Genomic DNA, 14,917 nt, shown 5'->3' with positions numbered 1-14,917 from the left:
CCCCATGTCACCTGCACAGAGCTAGTGTGCCACAGCTGCAGCCTTAAGGGTCAGCCACAGCACAGAGGTGGGGGACGGTCCCTTCCCACAAGAGTCTCCTGAGTATAACATCTATGCACCATGATGGTGCAAGCCTGGCTGTCTTGGAGGTATTTCTTGGGGTATTTCTTTCTCAGGTGGTCTTGACTCTGAGCACAACACCGAGCACCACCATGTGTGACCTGGACTTCCACGTTTCCTGCTACAAAGCTAAGCTCAGTACCCCTACTTTTACTCCAACTGAGAGAGTTCAGGTTTCTCACTGTGGATCTTAAACCTGAAAACTGTGCCTTCTCCCCAGGGCTGTGGCAGACACCCTAAATCTGCTGCTGGCCAGACCAGAGCCAATAACTTCAGTCCCACAGTGGGATTGTCTATGGAAACATTCTTAACGTTTCTAGAAATTTTTTCCCCTCAGATAGTATAAATAGTCCTGAGATGTCAGGTTTGTTTCTGGTAGAGGGAAATCTGACTTCTGGTCAGCTCTAGCTGTCACAGTTATGCAGACACTTCTCTGGGGTGCAGAGTCCAGCGTAGGAAAAAAACTTTGTCTCTCTCCCTGAAAGCACAGCGAGCCCCAGAAGAACTGTAAATTTCTCTTTTGGCAGTGTAAAAAGGGATGGAGACGAACATTGGGGAATGTCTTCTATTTGGGGAAGTGCAGGGGAAGGTTCCTTCTGTGGTGGTCTACTCCTTTGAATTTCAAAGCTGCCTTGGCAACACAACACCATAATAGCACCTGCTCATGATCCACATATCTTCCTGTAGGACAGGCCTGTGACAAAGCAAGGGGTATTGGGAGTGCTGACTGTCTGGTCCTTTGCGATGTGTCCTTTACCCACAGGGCTGAGCACAGGTCTGCGGTGACATTAGGTCTTGCTAGCTCAAGGACTGAAAGAGTGAGCCTGCTTCCCAAACTGAGATCTGTATCTTTGAGTGGCAAGCAGTATGCAGTTAGCTACGGGGCTGGAGGAAATAAATCTCTGTGACCTGTATCCTGAGCTGTAAATAATCTTTCCTGTGAATAATCCTTTAGAAGGTAACCTGCTTTCACAGAAGCACAGCTTAAGTCATGCTATGCCTGTGTGATTAGTCCTGGGCTCCTGGTTCACTGCAGATGCAGACCTGAGTCTGCATACACATCTCCAGGAGTGAGCAGAAAAGAAATATTGTCTGTCTCAGCAGAGCCAGAGACCAATAATTTCTATCAATTACCCAACTCCTGGTTTTACATAAATTTCAGGACTTTATTTAAATTCTGATACACATAAGATATTTAGATGGGAAGCTGGGACAAGTTATATGCCTAACATACTAGCTGGGTGTCTGACACTTTTGCCAGTTTGGCCCATAGGCCTACTGTTTGCTGACTAAAGACTTGTGCTGTAGGTCCTTACCGCACTGTCCATGTAGGCTTCAGTCCAAATAATGTCATGGTCGTGGTTGATGACCATGGGACGGCTGAGCACATGCAGGTACTCCATTACATTCTCCTGGACATCCGCTAGTGTGGAGATCTGAGTGTAGTAGCCTTCATGGAGAGACAGAGGGGTGAGTCACTCTGCTAATGTGACTTCCATATTTTTAAATGAGTATCCATGCAAAGCTAGAAAACTAGATGTCAAAGACTGTATCTACCCAGACAGTTTATCTGCTCTTTACCAAAAGAGCCTTGATGTGCCTTGTATCCACTAGTTTCTGTGGAAATCTAGAGTTTCAAAGCACTGGCTCTCTTCTCAAAATACTGGACCAATGCTCAAGACCAGAGTCTTGATATAACCAGAATCATACCAAGCAGATATAAAATGTTGCTTTGGGTCTTAGGCAAAACCGTCCACTAATCAGGCTGCCTTTGGTCCTGAAGGCCAAACATATGCAAACAAAGTATTCCACCAGGCTACCCACTTACCCTGCCCAATTTTATATGAAGCCCAAACTCCCAACTTCTTTTCCAGATTTTTTCCAGCGCTCTACTCTTCTGTCTGCCTAGCTTTACACCCAAGGATGGTGACTACATCCATCTATCCATTGGAAGCAGCATGTAAAATTGCAAGTTGCCTATTTGCAGAGCTTTGTCCCTGCAGATGGACCCATAAATCTAATACTACAACAAGGAGTACAGGGGAAGAATGTTTTCAAGTTATCAAAAGTTCCTCAAAACTAGCTGCTTAAGTGGTTAGGAATGCTAACACAGTGTAATATCATAAGGACTCTTGTCCTGCTTCTCACCACATGGAACCCATTTGTTGTACTTGGTATAGGACAGAGTATGTCAGATAGATGGAAAACTTTTGTTATCACTAGGAAAACACTGCCGTGTGAAAGGGCTCATGATCTGATAAGCTTTGTGATGTGGAAACAGATTTAGTGTGCTTGAAAACAAGGACTAGAAGAGCTATACAATGTGTTGAAACAGAACCACCAAAATCAGTGAGCCTTCTGCAGAGGTCAAGTCTGGTAAGTGAGAATTCAAGTGCAAAGAGCATATTTTTGTTCTCTGTTTGGTTATTCAGGAGAATCCATTCTCACATTTTATGGTGAACCAACAGCACTGTGAATTCCCTGCCACTAATCTTATGGCTGAATATGCAATCTGAAATCCAGGGTTTTGTTTCGTCCAACAAAAACTAGAAATGCTATGTGTGGTTCATAGTGCTAATAGACAAACATTTAAGCCTTGAACGTCCCCAGCTCACAGACATTCTGCAGGCCAGCAACTCTTCTCTGTCAATTATTTTTGGTAGCAAACACACCCATGCATTTCATAGTCTGCTGGAACCACTGCTCAGCCAGGAAAAGAGTCGATATACCTAGCTAGTCAGCCCCCAGCTTCAGTTTTCCCTTCCTTCCCCTGTTTAAGCAAGATACTGATGTAGCAAGCATTGCCGACCATCTCCAGGCACACTGAGGCCAGGTCATGCCCAATCAGGGAAGACTTTTTTTTTTTCTTTTCTTCCTTTACCCTTGCAGACTCTGATAGGACTAACTGGACTTTTTAACTGGCCCCAAATGCATAGAGGTGGCTTACCTATTCTGAATGGATTTTCCCATTCATGCCAGCTAGAGAGAATATTGGTTTTGGGGCGGGATTAACAAGCTATCCTGGTACCTCACTGAAACCACTGGCACACAAAGAATTTGGATGGGATATAGGGGTTAACCTGTAGACCTTGTGAAAAATGCTGTAAAATCTTTAAAGAAGAGATGTTCGTTTTACATCTCAGCCAAAAGATGTCAGGCTTTCTGACAGAGTTTTAGACAGATTGTCAAAAGCCAGCAACTGGGACACAATAAGCACAGGGACTTAGGTGGACTACAGCCAGCATGAATCTCGGTCATAGTGTCCCTTGGCACCGTGACAGGAAAATGTGGTGGCTCAGCACGATGGAGTTGTGTTAGTTGGACACAGGAACACTTCATGGACTAGCAGGGTCTGCTTTTTCCTTAGGCTGTTTTCCAACCAAGGGCTTATGGGCCCCAGCTGTAGTAGGTAAGCCTTAAACAGGTCCAGGGCCCCATGGCTGCAGTCCACGTGACATGTGTGATGGGGGCTGGGGAATCATTCCCATACAGCACCTTTGTTGTTGCAGGCGATCCATTTCACACTGGGGGCAAAAGTGACCTCCCGTCCAATGAGGTAAGTGAAAACCCGGACCTGGGATCAAGAATGTAAAGATAGAAGAATTAGGCTGTAATATGCTACCAAATTCAAATGGCTGAGGTTTGGCATCCTGTTGTACACTGGTGTGAATGCCTATTTGTGGCAATAGCTCTGCCTTCACACAGAGTCAGGAGCATCCTGCTCCATTGGTTTTGCATTTGTGGACTAGAACTTAATTTCCAATTACAATAAGCCCAGAAAGCCAAGTAGCACCCAGGATCATCTGAATAACAAGGCAGAAGTGCAAATTCTGTTTGATTTTATGATAGCAGCTCTGCCAGGCACTCAGCAACCACATGCGGAGAGGTTTATAGCTCACAGGAATCCTTTACCCAGGGGAACAGCTGGCCGCATGAATCATTTAGAGAAAGCTTCACCATTTCTCTTGTGTTTGACCAATAACAAAAGAGCCAATCCTGAAATAAACTGCTTTAACAGCCCCATGCTCTGGTCTCTCAGTAGGCTGCTTCACTCCCTTTGTGCATTGCTGCTAGCTGGGATGAGGTAAACAAATAAATCAGGAGGGTTTAGGATGAGCCGTGGTCTATTCCACTTTCACAGCCTGCTCTGCTAGTACAAGCCTGTAATCACAGCCCCCAAAGTAAACAGGGCTGGAAGGCACCTAGAGAGGTTGTCTGGGCCATTCCCCTGCCCACTGTAAGAACTGGTTATAGCCAAACCTTTCCCAAACAGGACCAATATAAACAGTCCTGGATGGGATTAAAATTCTTTGCAAAAGTTGTGTTTGTTTTTTTTTTTAATTTTAAAATACTCAGCTCAGTCTGTATCATTTTATCAGAAGAATGTTTTGATTGCCCACACCTTTAGAAAACAAAGTGTATGGAAAAAAAATAAAATTAATTGACCTACAGACATCCATCTGTGATCCTCTAAAATCACCACAGCAGGTTCCTGGCTGGCTGCTTTGTCTTGTGTTTACAGCCAGATGCATGCATTTTGGAGGACGTGAATGCTCAGCTCTGCCCGACATCCTGGCTCACGCTCTTCTATTCCCACCATAGCAGGACAGCACCTTTCCTCACCCTTTCTATTTATCACTTCCCAGACAAACCTTCCGATCTGGCCAGTTGTATTTTTCAAATACAGCTTCATAATCCTCCACTGCTCCGTCTGTGATCAGCATGATAGCTTGGTTACACAAGCCTCCTTGACCGGCATCTCTGAACTACAAACAGAGAGGAACAGCGTTAGTTATCTCAGCACAGGCCATGTCTGTGTAATTGCAGCATACTTATTCATGGTGGGCCAGATCCTGACTTCGTCTTGCAAACCTCACACTGTGCTTAGAAAGAATTCTGCTTAAATAGAGATTGTGTTTGTATGCTGCACATAATTTTTTTTATTCATATAGCCCTGCCTAGCACATGTAGACACAGGAGGCTTTAAAGAAGTAAAATAATAAGGAGAAAATAAGTGCTGTGGAGTAAGGGTGCGATTCCCTGCTGCCTCACATCTTGCAGTCACATTCATTTATGCAAAACAGCTATAGACTGACCATAAACACTGCAATTTGGATTTGACAGCAATAACTGTCACTTTTTATGGCAGAAAATGTGACAGGAGGGGGAAATCAGACTCATTATTTCAGGGTAAATCCATCAATCTGCCAAAAAAATAGCAGAGAAGGGCAGGAGCACATGAAAAAAGAAGGCTACTGCCATCAGAGCTAAAATAGGTTATGAATGTGCCAGATAGGCCATACACTGTAATGACAGATGACCTGTTATCTATGCATAAGTGATATTTAAGGTAGAGTGGAAGCACTCTGGGACTCTGGTACAAATGTTGATGTGCTCCCAAGGACACACGGAGAGGTGTTGAACAGGTTTGCTCTTACTGACAAGCCAGATCCTGCCTGTTCAGCCAGGCAGACCAGCCTTCGAATGCTCCTTATCTAGTGCTTCTGCATGCAGAGGCATTTGCCTCTCATGCCCTCAGGTACATTGGCTCTAGAGAACCAAGTGCCTTACACAGCACCAACAGAGGTGTTGAATTAGCAGTCACCAGAGGAGGTAGCAGAGGACATCAAGGCACAAAAATGAGCAGCTACTTTGCTGCGGCTCTTAGCTCAGTGTCAGTATGCACTTCTTGCACAGCACCTCACTGCTTCTACGCTCTGAGCAAGGAAAAGTCTAGTCAACAAAGGAGTATACAGAAACTGATGCAGAGTAAAAAATATGGAAAGATGAGGATATGACAACTCTGCACAAGAGATTAATGAGAGGCAATGGTACGAGATGGAGAGCATACGAGAGACTAATTGAAGGGTGACTAAGGTTATATCAAACAGCAGCAATTTTAAACTGGAGAGGGTAGTTATGTCTTATAAATGAGGAAAAAGGTATCCAAGTGGCAAGACTAATTGCATAAAATAAAAGCAAGCACTGGATGGGAGAACAAGAGCACAGGGTGTGAACTGGGTCTTTTTAGATGTTTTAGGGTTCAATTCACAAGTTCCTTCTGGTTTGGTAATGCTATGTTAGGACAGAAGGCAAACGTCTTTAGCAACACGGATGGTACTGTGTTTAACATCATGACCATCAATACTTGGAAGCCAACTCCAAGTCCAGATTTCCCCAGTTATTTCACCACTCCTACAATTACCTCTGTGATTGTCCCTTATTATGAAATTACCAGGTTCAGTGCTAATATCACCATAACGTCTCCTTTCACCACCACTTATGGTATCAGTCCTGCCTCCTTCAACGTTACTCTTAATATCATGGAAGTACCTGTTACTCTACTGCAGTAAGCATGGATTCAACAGCTTCTGAATGACCACGCATATGAACCCATCTCTCCCTGTTTCTTGATAGTCCCATTACTTGTATCACTGACCAGAATCAGTACAGATGATCATGAGAGAGAAAGGTGGTGTAACAGGGTCATTTCTAACTAGCTGTTCTCAGGCAAAACATCCATGTGAATGACTGAATCAGGATGAGGTGGTTGGGTGTGCTCCTCCTCTTTCATATCACCAGAGCAGCACATTCAGAGGGGAGACACACTGTACCTCTGCGGCTGTGGTCATGCCAACCCAGCAGTGGGGATCTCCCATGTCTTTCTCTAGAGACTCCCCGAGGTGTGACATTTCCAATGGTCCAAAAAGCTTCTACACCTTGTACCATGGAAAAAAACCCATCAATGCCAGCTATAGGGTAATTGGAGCTCCAGGAAGGGTCAGAGAACACATGCCCCCTGCTCAGCAAGGAGACTCAGGGCAAAGGCTGAGGGGGCACAACAGGAACAAGCACAGGATGTCCTTAGGCGCAAAAAAAAGGGCAAAAGCAGTTGACAGCCACATGGGATTCTGCTACAGACCATCAGGTAGGAAAAGGACAAGGAGTACCAAGTGAGCTATTCCTAGGACAGAGATCAACTGCGTGCAGATTAGCAGAGAGAACGGCTAGCGTGAGTGTCCATTAGGGAGGCATAGGGTTACAATGGTGTGGGAGATGCTGTCAGGATGAGGTTCAGATCACAGATATGTGAACCTTGTAGTTATGAAAGCAGCTTATTCCAGACTGTTGCAATCTACAACATTTTGTTTAGACGATTATTAAATTAACACTTAATTAAGGTCACCCACCATTTCATCAAACTACTTAAGACATCTCTTCATGTAGCTTACTTCAGACCTCATAATACTGAGAAATTAGATGCTGTATCAGAACCAGCAATCTCCTAATTACAAGAGTAGATGATATTTTCAACAGGGAAAATGAGATCATCAGTGTTATAGAAATAGAGATTAAAAAGACAGATTTAGAAAACAAATGAACAAGAGGTAATCCCTGATTTTTAGGTCCTTTTGTGGCTGGCTGCAGCTGTAGCAAATGATCTGACAGCATTCATATCAAGCTCTGAGCATAATTCCCTGCTCTGACTGAAGTCTCAGGAGCATGAAAGAAGGGGAGATGAGGAACAAGATGTCCACAGAACAGATGTCTGAAGAGATGCGGGCTAGAGCTGCAGTCGGTGAATGAGGCACAGAGCTACATATTCTCCTGTTTAACTTCGGTGATGTTGCCAGGAGTAACAGGCGTGCTTTAATTAATTCAGGGTCATAGTCTCTTGTACTCCCTTGTTTGCTCGTTGCCATTTACTTTGCAGTTATAGCCTAGCACAGAGTTACTAGTGAAGCAATAGGAACATCAACATAGCTCAGTGATGCACAGGCACGCATGCTGATAATATACACATCTGGCCAGATGACTGAGCAGCCCCTCTCAGTCTCCACCTGCCCCTTTCTTATGCAGACCTGCCTCCAGAGTAGCCCCCAGAATTACTGAAAATTCAAACTTAGTGGAAAGTGTCTCATGGGTAGAAAATTAGCAGTAGAGAAGGAAACAGAAAGCCAGTGAAGAAGTGAGAGAGAGATGGCATTAAACAAAATGGCATAAACTGGTAAACAGGAAATCCTGAGCTTTGCATACCCTGACAAATTTGCTGCAGAATCCAGGTCCATAAAAATGCAAGTGGAGTCAAGAAAAGATTTATAAACCTTCAGAGAAGTAACAAGAAAGGGAGTAAAAAGAGTATGTTGCCAGACGATAAAAACCAGAGGGAAATTGTCAGGCAGAGATGCTTTATAGCCTCCCTACTTCATCATCAAAAGGACAATATTGTAATGGCTGGGTACATGCTGAAGTGATAAGGAACAAAGAAAAGAATGAATGAATTACAGGCAGGGTCACAAAGTGGTAGGGTTAAAGAAAAAGTTAATTGAAAGCATTAGAATAATCTGTGCTCAGCGGGAAGGGAAAGGATTGCAGAAGGTGTCACTGAACTACTTGCCTCATGGGCTGAGACCTGACTGGGACTATATGAGATCACAAAGGACAAAGAGGAAATCAACAGAAAACGTGTTACAAGAAGGGAGGAAACTAGATGGGTAAGTTGTCCTTAAACATTTAGCACACTGCTAGAAAAATTAATAACACAGTCCTCTTGTGAGTGTGCAAATGAAATGCTTCCCCACACAGGTTGGGCATAAAAGGCCGCAAACTCCTTTGATTACTCACATCAGCAGACGGGTTCATTCTTTTTATGACACCAGTTTTCTCAAGTCACACAGAAATTTACATCTGAAATCCAGTTTGTTACAAGTTTCACCATTTTTTTTCCACCTATAGCTATTTTGGAGTGACCTACTCATAATTAACCTCAAAATTTATGTAATTTCTGAGTTCAGCAGTGAGTCAAGGCACCATTAATCCAGTTTGGTGTTAAGAGGTGTTCTGGTTTCAGCTGGGATAGAGTTAACTGTCTTCCTAGTAGCTGGTACGGTGCTATGTTTTGAGTTCAGAGCGAAGAATGTTGATAACACTGATGTTTTCAGTTGTTGTTCAGTAGTGTTTAGACTAATGTCAAGGATTTTTCAGCTTCTCATGCCCAGCCAGTGAGAAAGCTGGAGGGGCACAAGAAGTTGGCACAGGACACAGCCAGGGCACCTGACCCAAACTGGCCAACGGTGTATTCCATACCATGTGACGCCCCATCCAATATAGGAACGGGGAAGTGGGGGGCAGGGATTCGCCGCTGGGGGACTGGCTGGGTGTCGGTCGGCAGGTGGTGAGCAATTGCACTGCGCATCATTTGTACATTCCAATCCTTTCATTATTGCTGTTGTCATTTTATTAGTGTTGTCATTATTAGTTTCTTCTTTTCTGTTCTATTAAACCGTTCTTATCTCAACCTGCGGGTTTTGCTTCTTTTTCCCGATTTTCTCCCCCATCCCACTGGGTGAGGGGGAGTGAGTGAGCGGCTGTGTGGTGTTTAGTTGCTGGCTGGGGTTAAACCACGACAAGAGGAAACTTCTTTCCAAGGTGGCCTCAGAGAGCAGAACTTGGGGTTTCTTTTCCTCCGCAGCATCAGAAAAACATCAGCTTTCAAAATACTTACTCTGAGCAGATCCTGAGAAAGGACGACCCATAAAAGTCACAGATTTTGTACTGTCTCATCTTAAAGGATTCATATATAACAAATATATGAATATATATATGACTCCTTTAGGATTAGGGGGGTGTGTTTGCATATGTATACATGTACACACACATATTTGGCATGTTTATAAAAATATATAAATATCTTTACAATTGATGTACATTAGAAAGGATAGTCAGAGGCTCAAATACCAAACAGGAGGCTGAATGCTGGCTGGAGAGGAATACCAGAGAGGCAGATCAGCTGGATAGGAATTAACAATGTGACAAAGTCTGAAGAAATGTAGCTGCTGTTTTACATTGTGTTAAGAGGACTATGGTGTGTAAAACAAGGAAGGTAATTATTCTGCTCTGCTTAGCACTTGATAGCTCTCAGCTGCAGCACTTACATACTGTTGGGAGGATGGTGTTTCAGGAAAGGCAGGCAGCCTGGAAGCAGCCTTGAGCAGAGCAGCGCCCAGAACAAAGGGGTATAAATCCTGCAGGAAAAGGGTGAGAGGACAAGACATGCCAAGCTTGTTGAAACAAAGAAGAGAAGATAGCAGTGAGATAGACTAAAACTTGATAAACAAGAAAGGAGCTCAAAAGGTGGCACTTGAGACCTGAGAATTTTGAAGCACTTTATAAATGTATGCTTAAGACCATGGTTTTCCTGGCACACATATTTTATTGAAACCACTTGATGTGTGGCTAAATTGAAACAGAGAGTTTAAGTGGTTTATTGTGCATGGCAGAGAGGGGCAGGGGAGGCTCTGGCTAACTGTTCTCCTGAAGCTGTTCTGCAAATTGCGTCATGGATTAAAATATGCCCTGTCTACCCCAGAACATAATGGAGGAAAACAAAAGACAGTGAGAGATCGTGCTCTTCTTCAACCCGTCTCTGCTACTCATACCTCATTGAGTAGGTCTCTACTGGGCCATTAATTCTACAAGCAATTGGACTGAGGAAAATTACCAGGGAAATTTTGCAGCCACTTTCATTACAGATATTATTACTGGTTGTCTATTGTAATCAGCAAAGCCTGTTTCATCAGCATGATGTAGCAATTTTCATTTTCATTCTCTTGCGTAGGCTCCTGTGAACAATAACAGGACAGTCTGTGAGGAATGGCTATGATTACAAGCTGAGAATGTGAATTTTGTCTGATGGGAAAGGGGTGGCCAATTCCACCAAAGTTCCCCCTTCTCCCATCTGCATGACTGCAGCAGCACAGATTTGTTTCAGGGCACACTGATGGAAACCCTTTTCCTCCTCTATTACTGATACAGATCTAAGAAGCTCTAAGAGAAGATTTTAGAGTCCTTAAAGCATAGGAGCACTTGATAGGCGGTACCCTTTTGCCTTAAGTTGTGGTACTTGCAGAGCCTGGGGTCCTCCAGCTGGTGATATCAAGGTACTCTCTAGATAAGCCCTTACCGGGAAAGCTACAGTTTGGGGGAGGCAGCTGCAGGACAACAGGCGTGTTTCTACACTTGCATGCCTATGTATGTGCAGCCTCTGTCGCTGCTGTGTGTACACGAAACACAATCTCTGTCTTTTCTGAATGTCACCAGGCAGACAGAAGTCCTGGGATGAAGCTGCAAAGTGACTTGCAGGAGGTCCCGCAGGCCTCCTGCTGCACATGCAGCCATCCCACAGCTGGCTGTGAACAAGGCTCCCAGCTGATGGCTTCAGTGACCTTGGACTGAGGTCCCATTTTGCTAAAGAGGAGGCAATCATGGTCCACTACAGTGAATGACACGCTGCAAGAAAGCTGCGACCAGTGTTACTGGGAAAGGAAAGCTGGGTGGAAGAGATACAAAGGCCTGTTTCACACCTTTCTTTGACAACAAAGTTACTGTTTCTGAACTCCTGTTTCATGGACAGCAGTTTCCAAGATGCAGAGAAGCGTCACACCAGCAGTCACTGAGACAACAGCCACCTTTACTCATCTGCAGATGCTCAAAGGAAAAATGCTCAAATGCCCGAGTCAGTTGCCCTCTCTCCAGATCCAAGGCGATAACAAAAGGCATGAGGGAAGCAGCACCTCACCTTGCGAGTGAATAACATCAGAAGGTTTTATCACCACTGGGTGCTGTACTGTCTAAGAGCAATCTCAGAGCTGTTTTGAGCTCATTAGCTAAGGGAGAATCAACAAGGATCAAGATAAGTGATTACTACTTAAACTGTTGACTGCATTTTTGATGCCAAATGGAGAGGAAAAATAATTTCTCTACCTGCCAAATAGTTTTTTCTCTATTACTGCAGTGGAGTTATGTTACTCCACTGGGATGTATGGACGTCACTCTCTCTGGAAGTATTTTTGGTCCAGCTATGTCAGTGGAGCACAATTTTTTTTTCTGTCTCAGCTGTTCCACCATGTACCTTCTATTTCCCTTGGGCATGCCTGGCTTAAAGTATGCAGGGTTTTATAGAGGTCCTGATTCCTGGAGGCTTGAGGATTGCCTAGTCTAGTGGGTGAGCCATGCCTGCCAGAAAGGAGGTGTGAGGTCTCCTCATTAGTGGACCCAGACGAGTTTTGGTGCCTGTGTTTGGCATGACTGGCTGCTATTTCAGCTGGGGCAAGCAGGCTTTCTTTAGGGTTATGCTCCATTATTCTCCACTGAGACCTTCAAAGCTGTGCTGGTTGAGAGAGTCTGCAATTGTACTGCATTGGGCTTCTTTAATTTGTTGTCACTGTACATAACCAGTACTACATTAGATATTAAGAAATCATTTTTCCTCTGGTGGAAAAATCATTTAAATATTCTGATTTATACAACACGGGCCTATATAGGCTCTGGATCTTTGATTTTAAAGATAAAGTTAATTTTGTTATAAAATGCAAGGATACAAGTAGAAAAATATCTAGCAGGCATCTAGTCCATGTCATCGTTCTCAATTTATATCATTACTGCTTCCCTGGTCATCTCAGTAACTATCTTCCTCCAAAGATGTTGAACCATTACTACTAGGAGTGCTGCCAGCCTATTACTGCAATGCCAAGGCTACACCGCACTTTTCTCAGGTTGCCATTAAAACCATTATGTTTCTATTACCACTGATAAGTCAGCTCAGCTACCACCATCCCTGGGTTCAACTCTGATCATGCTTGCACTGGCATAAATTAGGAACAGCATTACCATAGCCAACAAAGTAAGAGTGGATAATCCTTCCCAGGGCATCAGTACCTCTAGCACACTACCTTTAACATCAATGCCATCATTATGGCCACTAGCATAGAACTACATACATATTTTTGTGAGCACCAAAGGCATTGGCATCATTAGGCCAACCCCACTATACACAGTGCCATGAGGAGGTGGGGATGTTCTGCTGGTTCTTGGTCCTTTTTTTGTTAACTTTCCTTAAAAAACAGAGTTAAGTCATATGTTTACCTCCAGGCTACTGAAGTCCCAATTGTTCACATAAGGCAATGAATCATTTATGATTCTTATCACAGGACATGATCAGACTGACTGATTAATTCTCCTGTACCTGTGATTTCTTCCTCAAGCACTGATACTCAGCAAAATGACATTGAAATAAATCTGAAGCCTGAGAATAATCTTTCATGTCTTCATCATCATCTACTTGCCAAGGCTCACTGGTAACATTACTTATGACCAGAATTGTTGCCCTCAGCTGATCAGTTACATTTTATTGCCACCATCTCTAACCAAGGTGCCTGGGCAATGCCCAGTTGTGGGCTTGTTAAAAAAACACTCATGAGGCCACAGCCTTGTCAGCTCCTGATCCTTCCTGGGCAGGGATCGGCAGCCCTGGGGCATCACACACAAACCAACACCTCCCCAAAAGCTGGGCCACCCCTGTACACCGCTTGTCACAAATTTGGGGCCTGTGAGATCAGCTCATTCCACCTCCCCCCTGCAGCACCATGAGGTATGTGATAAGTCATTAGATGTAGAGGGGAGAATAGAGGAAGGCAAGGACACTTGTGCCTGATACAAGCATCAGCACCGACTCTCTTACCTCCCTCAGGATTTTGAAGGACTCTGTCAAAGCCTTGTTCACAGTGCCCACTCCTTTTGCCTGCAGTTCATCCACTAGCTGCTTGAAGTGCTGGCAAGAAGAGAGGGGAAAAAGGCAGCAGTGAGTTGCAGGCAGGGTCCTGTCTTCGACCAGGGGAGGAAAGGCTAACCTGGAAAAGTCTGTGCCATTGGACTTCTGATCCTCCACCACTGCTGGCAGGGTAGTGCAGCACCATGATGGGTGGAGGTAGGAAAGTCAAGTGGCTGCTCCACTGGCAGTGCCATCATGTTTCACCTTTGCCCACGCAGCCACAGCAGGACTGCATTTCTCAGCCTCTGGGCTGTGAAACATTGGCAGTCCATGAAACATCATGCAAGGGACAAAACTGTTAGAAATTGGACTTTCCCTTAACCACCCCTTCAGGAAAAAAAAAATTCCTGTGCATGCAAGAGCAACAGGATTGGGAAAAAAAAATTTGAATGCTTGTCTACTACTTAAGAGGCATTAATCTGGTTGTAAATGAAACCCCCAGAGAGTGCTCTCTGCAAGATAGTGTCCAAAAGGCTTGGGGATCCTTTGGGAAACACTGCAGGAGACATCACCCTCTGGACTTGTACTCTGTGACTCAGGACTAAGCTGGGAAAGAAATTTGGAGAGAAATATGGCTGTGGAAGACATGGAGAGATGTGCTGCCTCTGTGGTATTAATATAGAGAGAAAAAGGAAGAAAAAAAACCAGTAAGAAGAGCTAAAAATACAAGTCAGCCCAGAGGGCAGTGGAGCAGCTGGACACAGGCTGACCATCTCAGGGCTGCTGAGACCTCCTGGATCAAAACAGCAAAACCCCTGATCAGAGAAAGCTTGCTGGCAGTCCACCTTGGCAAAGGATCAGGCCAGGCTGAGAACGTATTCACCAGGAAAGGGCTGGTTTTTCTCCTTTCTGAGGGCTGAGGATATGGGGTTTCAAAGATGGAGAACCTTTGCCCTCTGCACGCTGTTTTTCCACAGCAGTCTGGGCTAGATCCACTCGTGCTCTGGCAGCGGTGGTGCTGAGTCTGTTGTCACACAGGGAAGCTGGTTGCTGCTGTTGAACTAGCCAACTGACCCCGTGTTACAGTGGCTTTGTGTAAGCAAAGGTGAACCATGGAGCCAGCACACACCACTGAACTGGTGCTTGTTTCTGAAATGCAAACCCACGTGCTTCTGGGAGATGGTTGTTTCTTGTCCCTGGAGTTTCATGTCACAGCATTTTAACACCACGTACTTCTTACATTAAGAG

At 44.5% G+C, this 14,917-nt stretch overlaps 1 protein-coding gene across 3 annotated transcripts in view; it reads right to left on the bottom strand.

Annotated features, from left to right (window-relative positions):
• CACNA2D4 (calcium voltage-gated channel auxiliary subunit alpha2delta 4) overlaps positions 1 to 14,917 on the bottom strand; it is a 133,368-nt gene that overhangs the window by 96,873 nt on the left and 21,578 nt on the right. For 2 of the 3 annotated variants that reach the window (XM_052789185.1, XM_052789186.1), the window contains exons 10-14: positions 13,640 to 13,729; positions 10,056 to 10,145; positions 4,773 to 4,886; positions 3,616 to 3,694; positions 1,437 to 1,570 (exon numbers count right to left, since the gene is read on the bottom strand). In XM_052789185.1, coding sequence (XP_052645145.1) covers positions 1,437 to 1,570; positions 3,616 to 3,694; positions 4,773 to 4,886; positions 10,056 to 10,145; positions 13,640 to 13,729 — 507 coding nt within the window. The remainder of the gene's footprint in view (positions 1 to 1,436; positions 1,571 to 3,615; positions 3,695 to 4,772; positions 4,887 to 10,055; positions 10,146 to 13,639; positions 13,730 to 14,917) is intronic. The other variant, XM_052789187.1, reaches the window with a different exon arrangement.

This window comes from Harpia harpyja, chromosome 6 (assembly GCF_026419915.1).
Source record: "Harpia harpyja isolate bHarHar1 chromosome 6, bHarHar1 primary haplotype, whole genome shotgun sequence".
Classification (NCBI taxonomy): Eukaryota; Metazoa; Chordata; class Aves; order Accipitriformes; family Accipitridae; genus Harpia; species Harpia harpyja.
The sequence above is the reverse complement of the archived record's forward strand: the minus strand, read 5'-3'. Positions and strand labels throughout refer to the sequence as shown.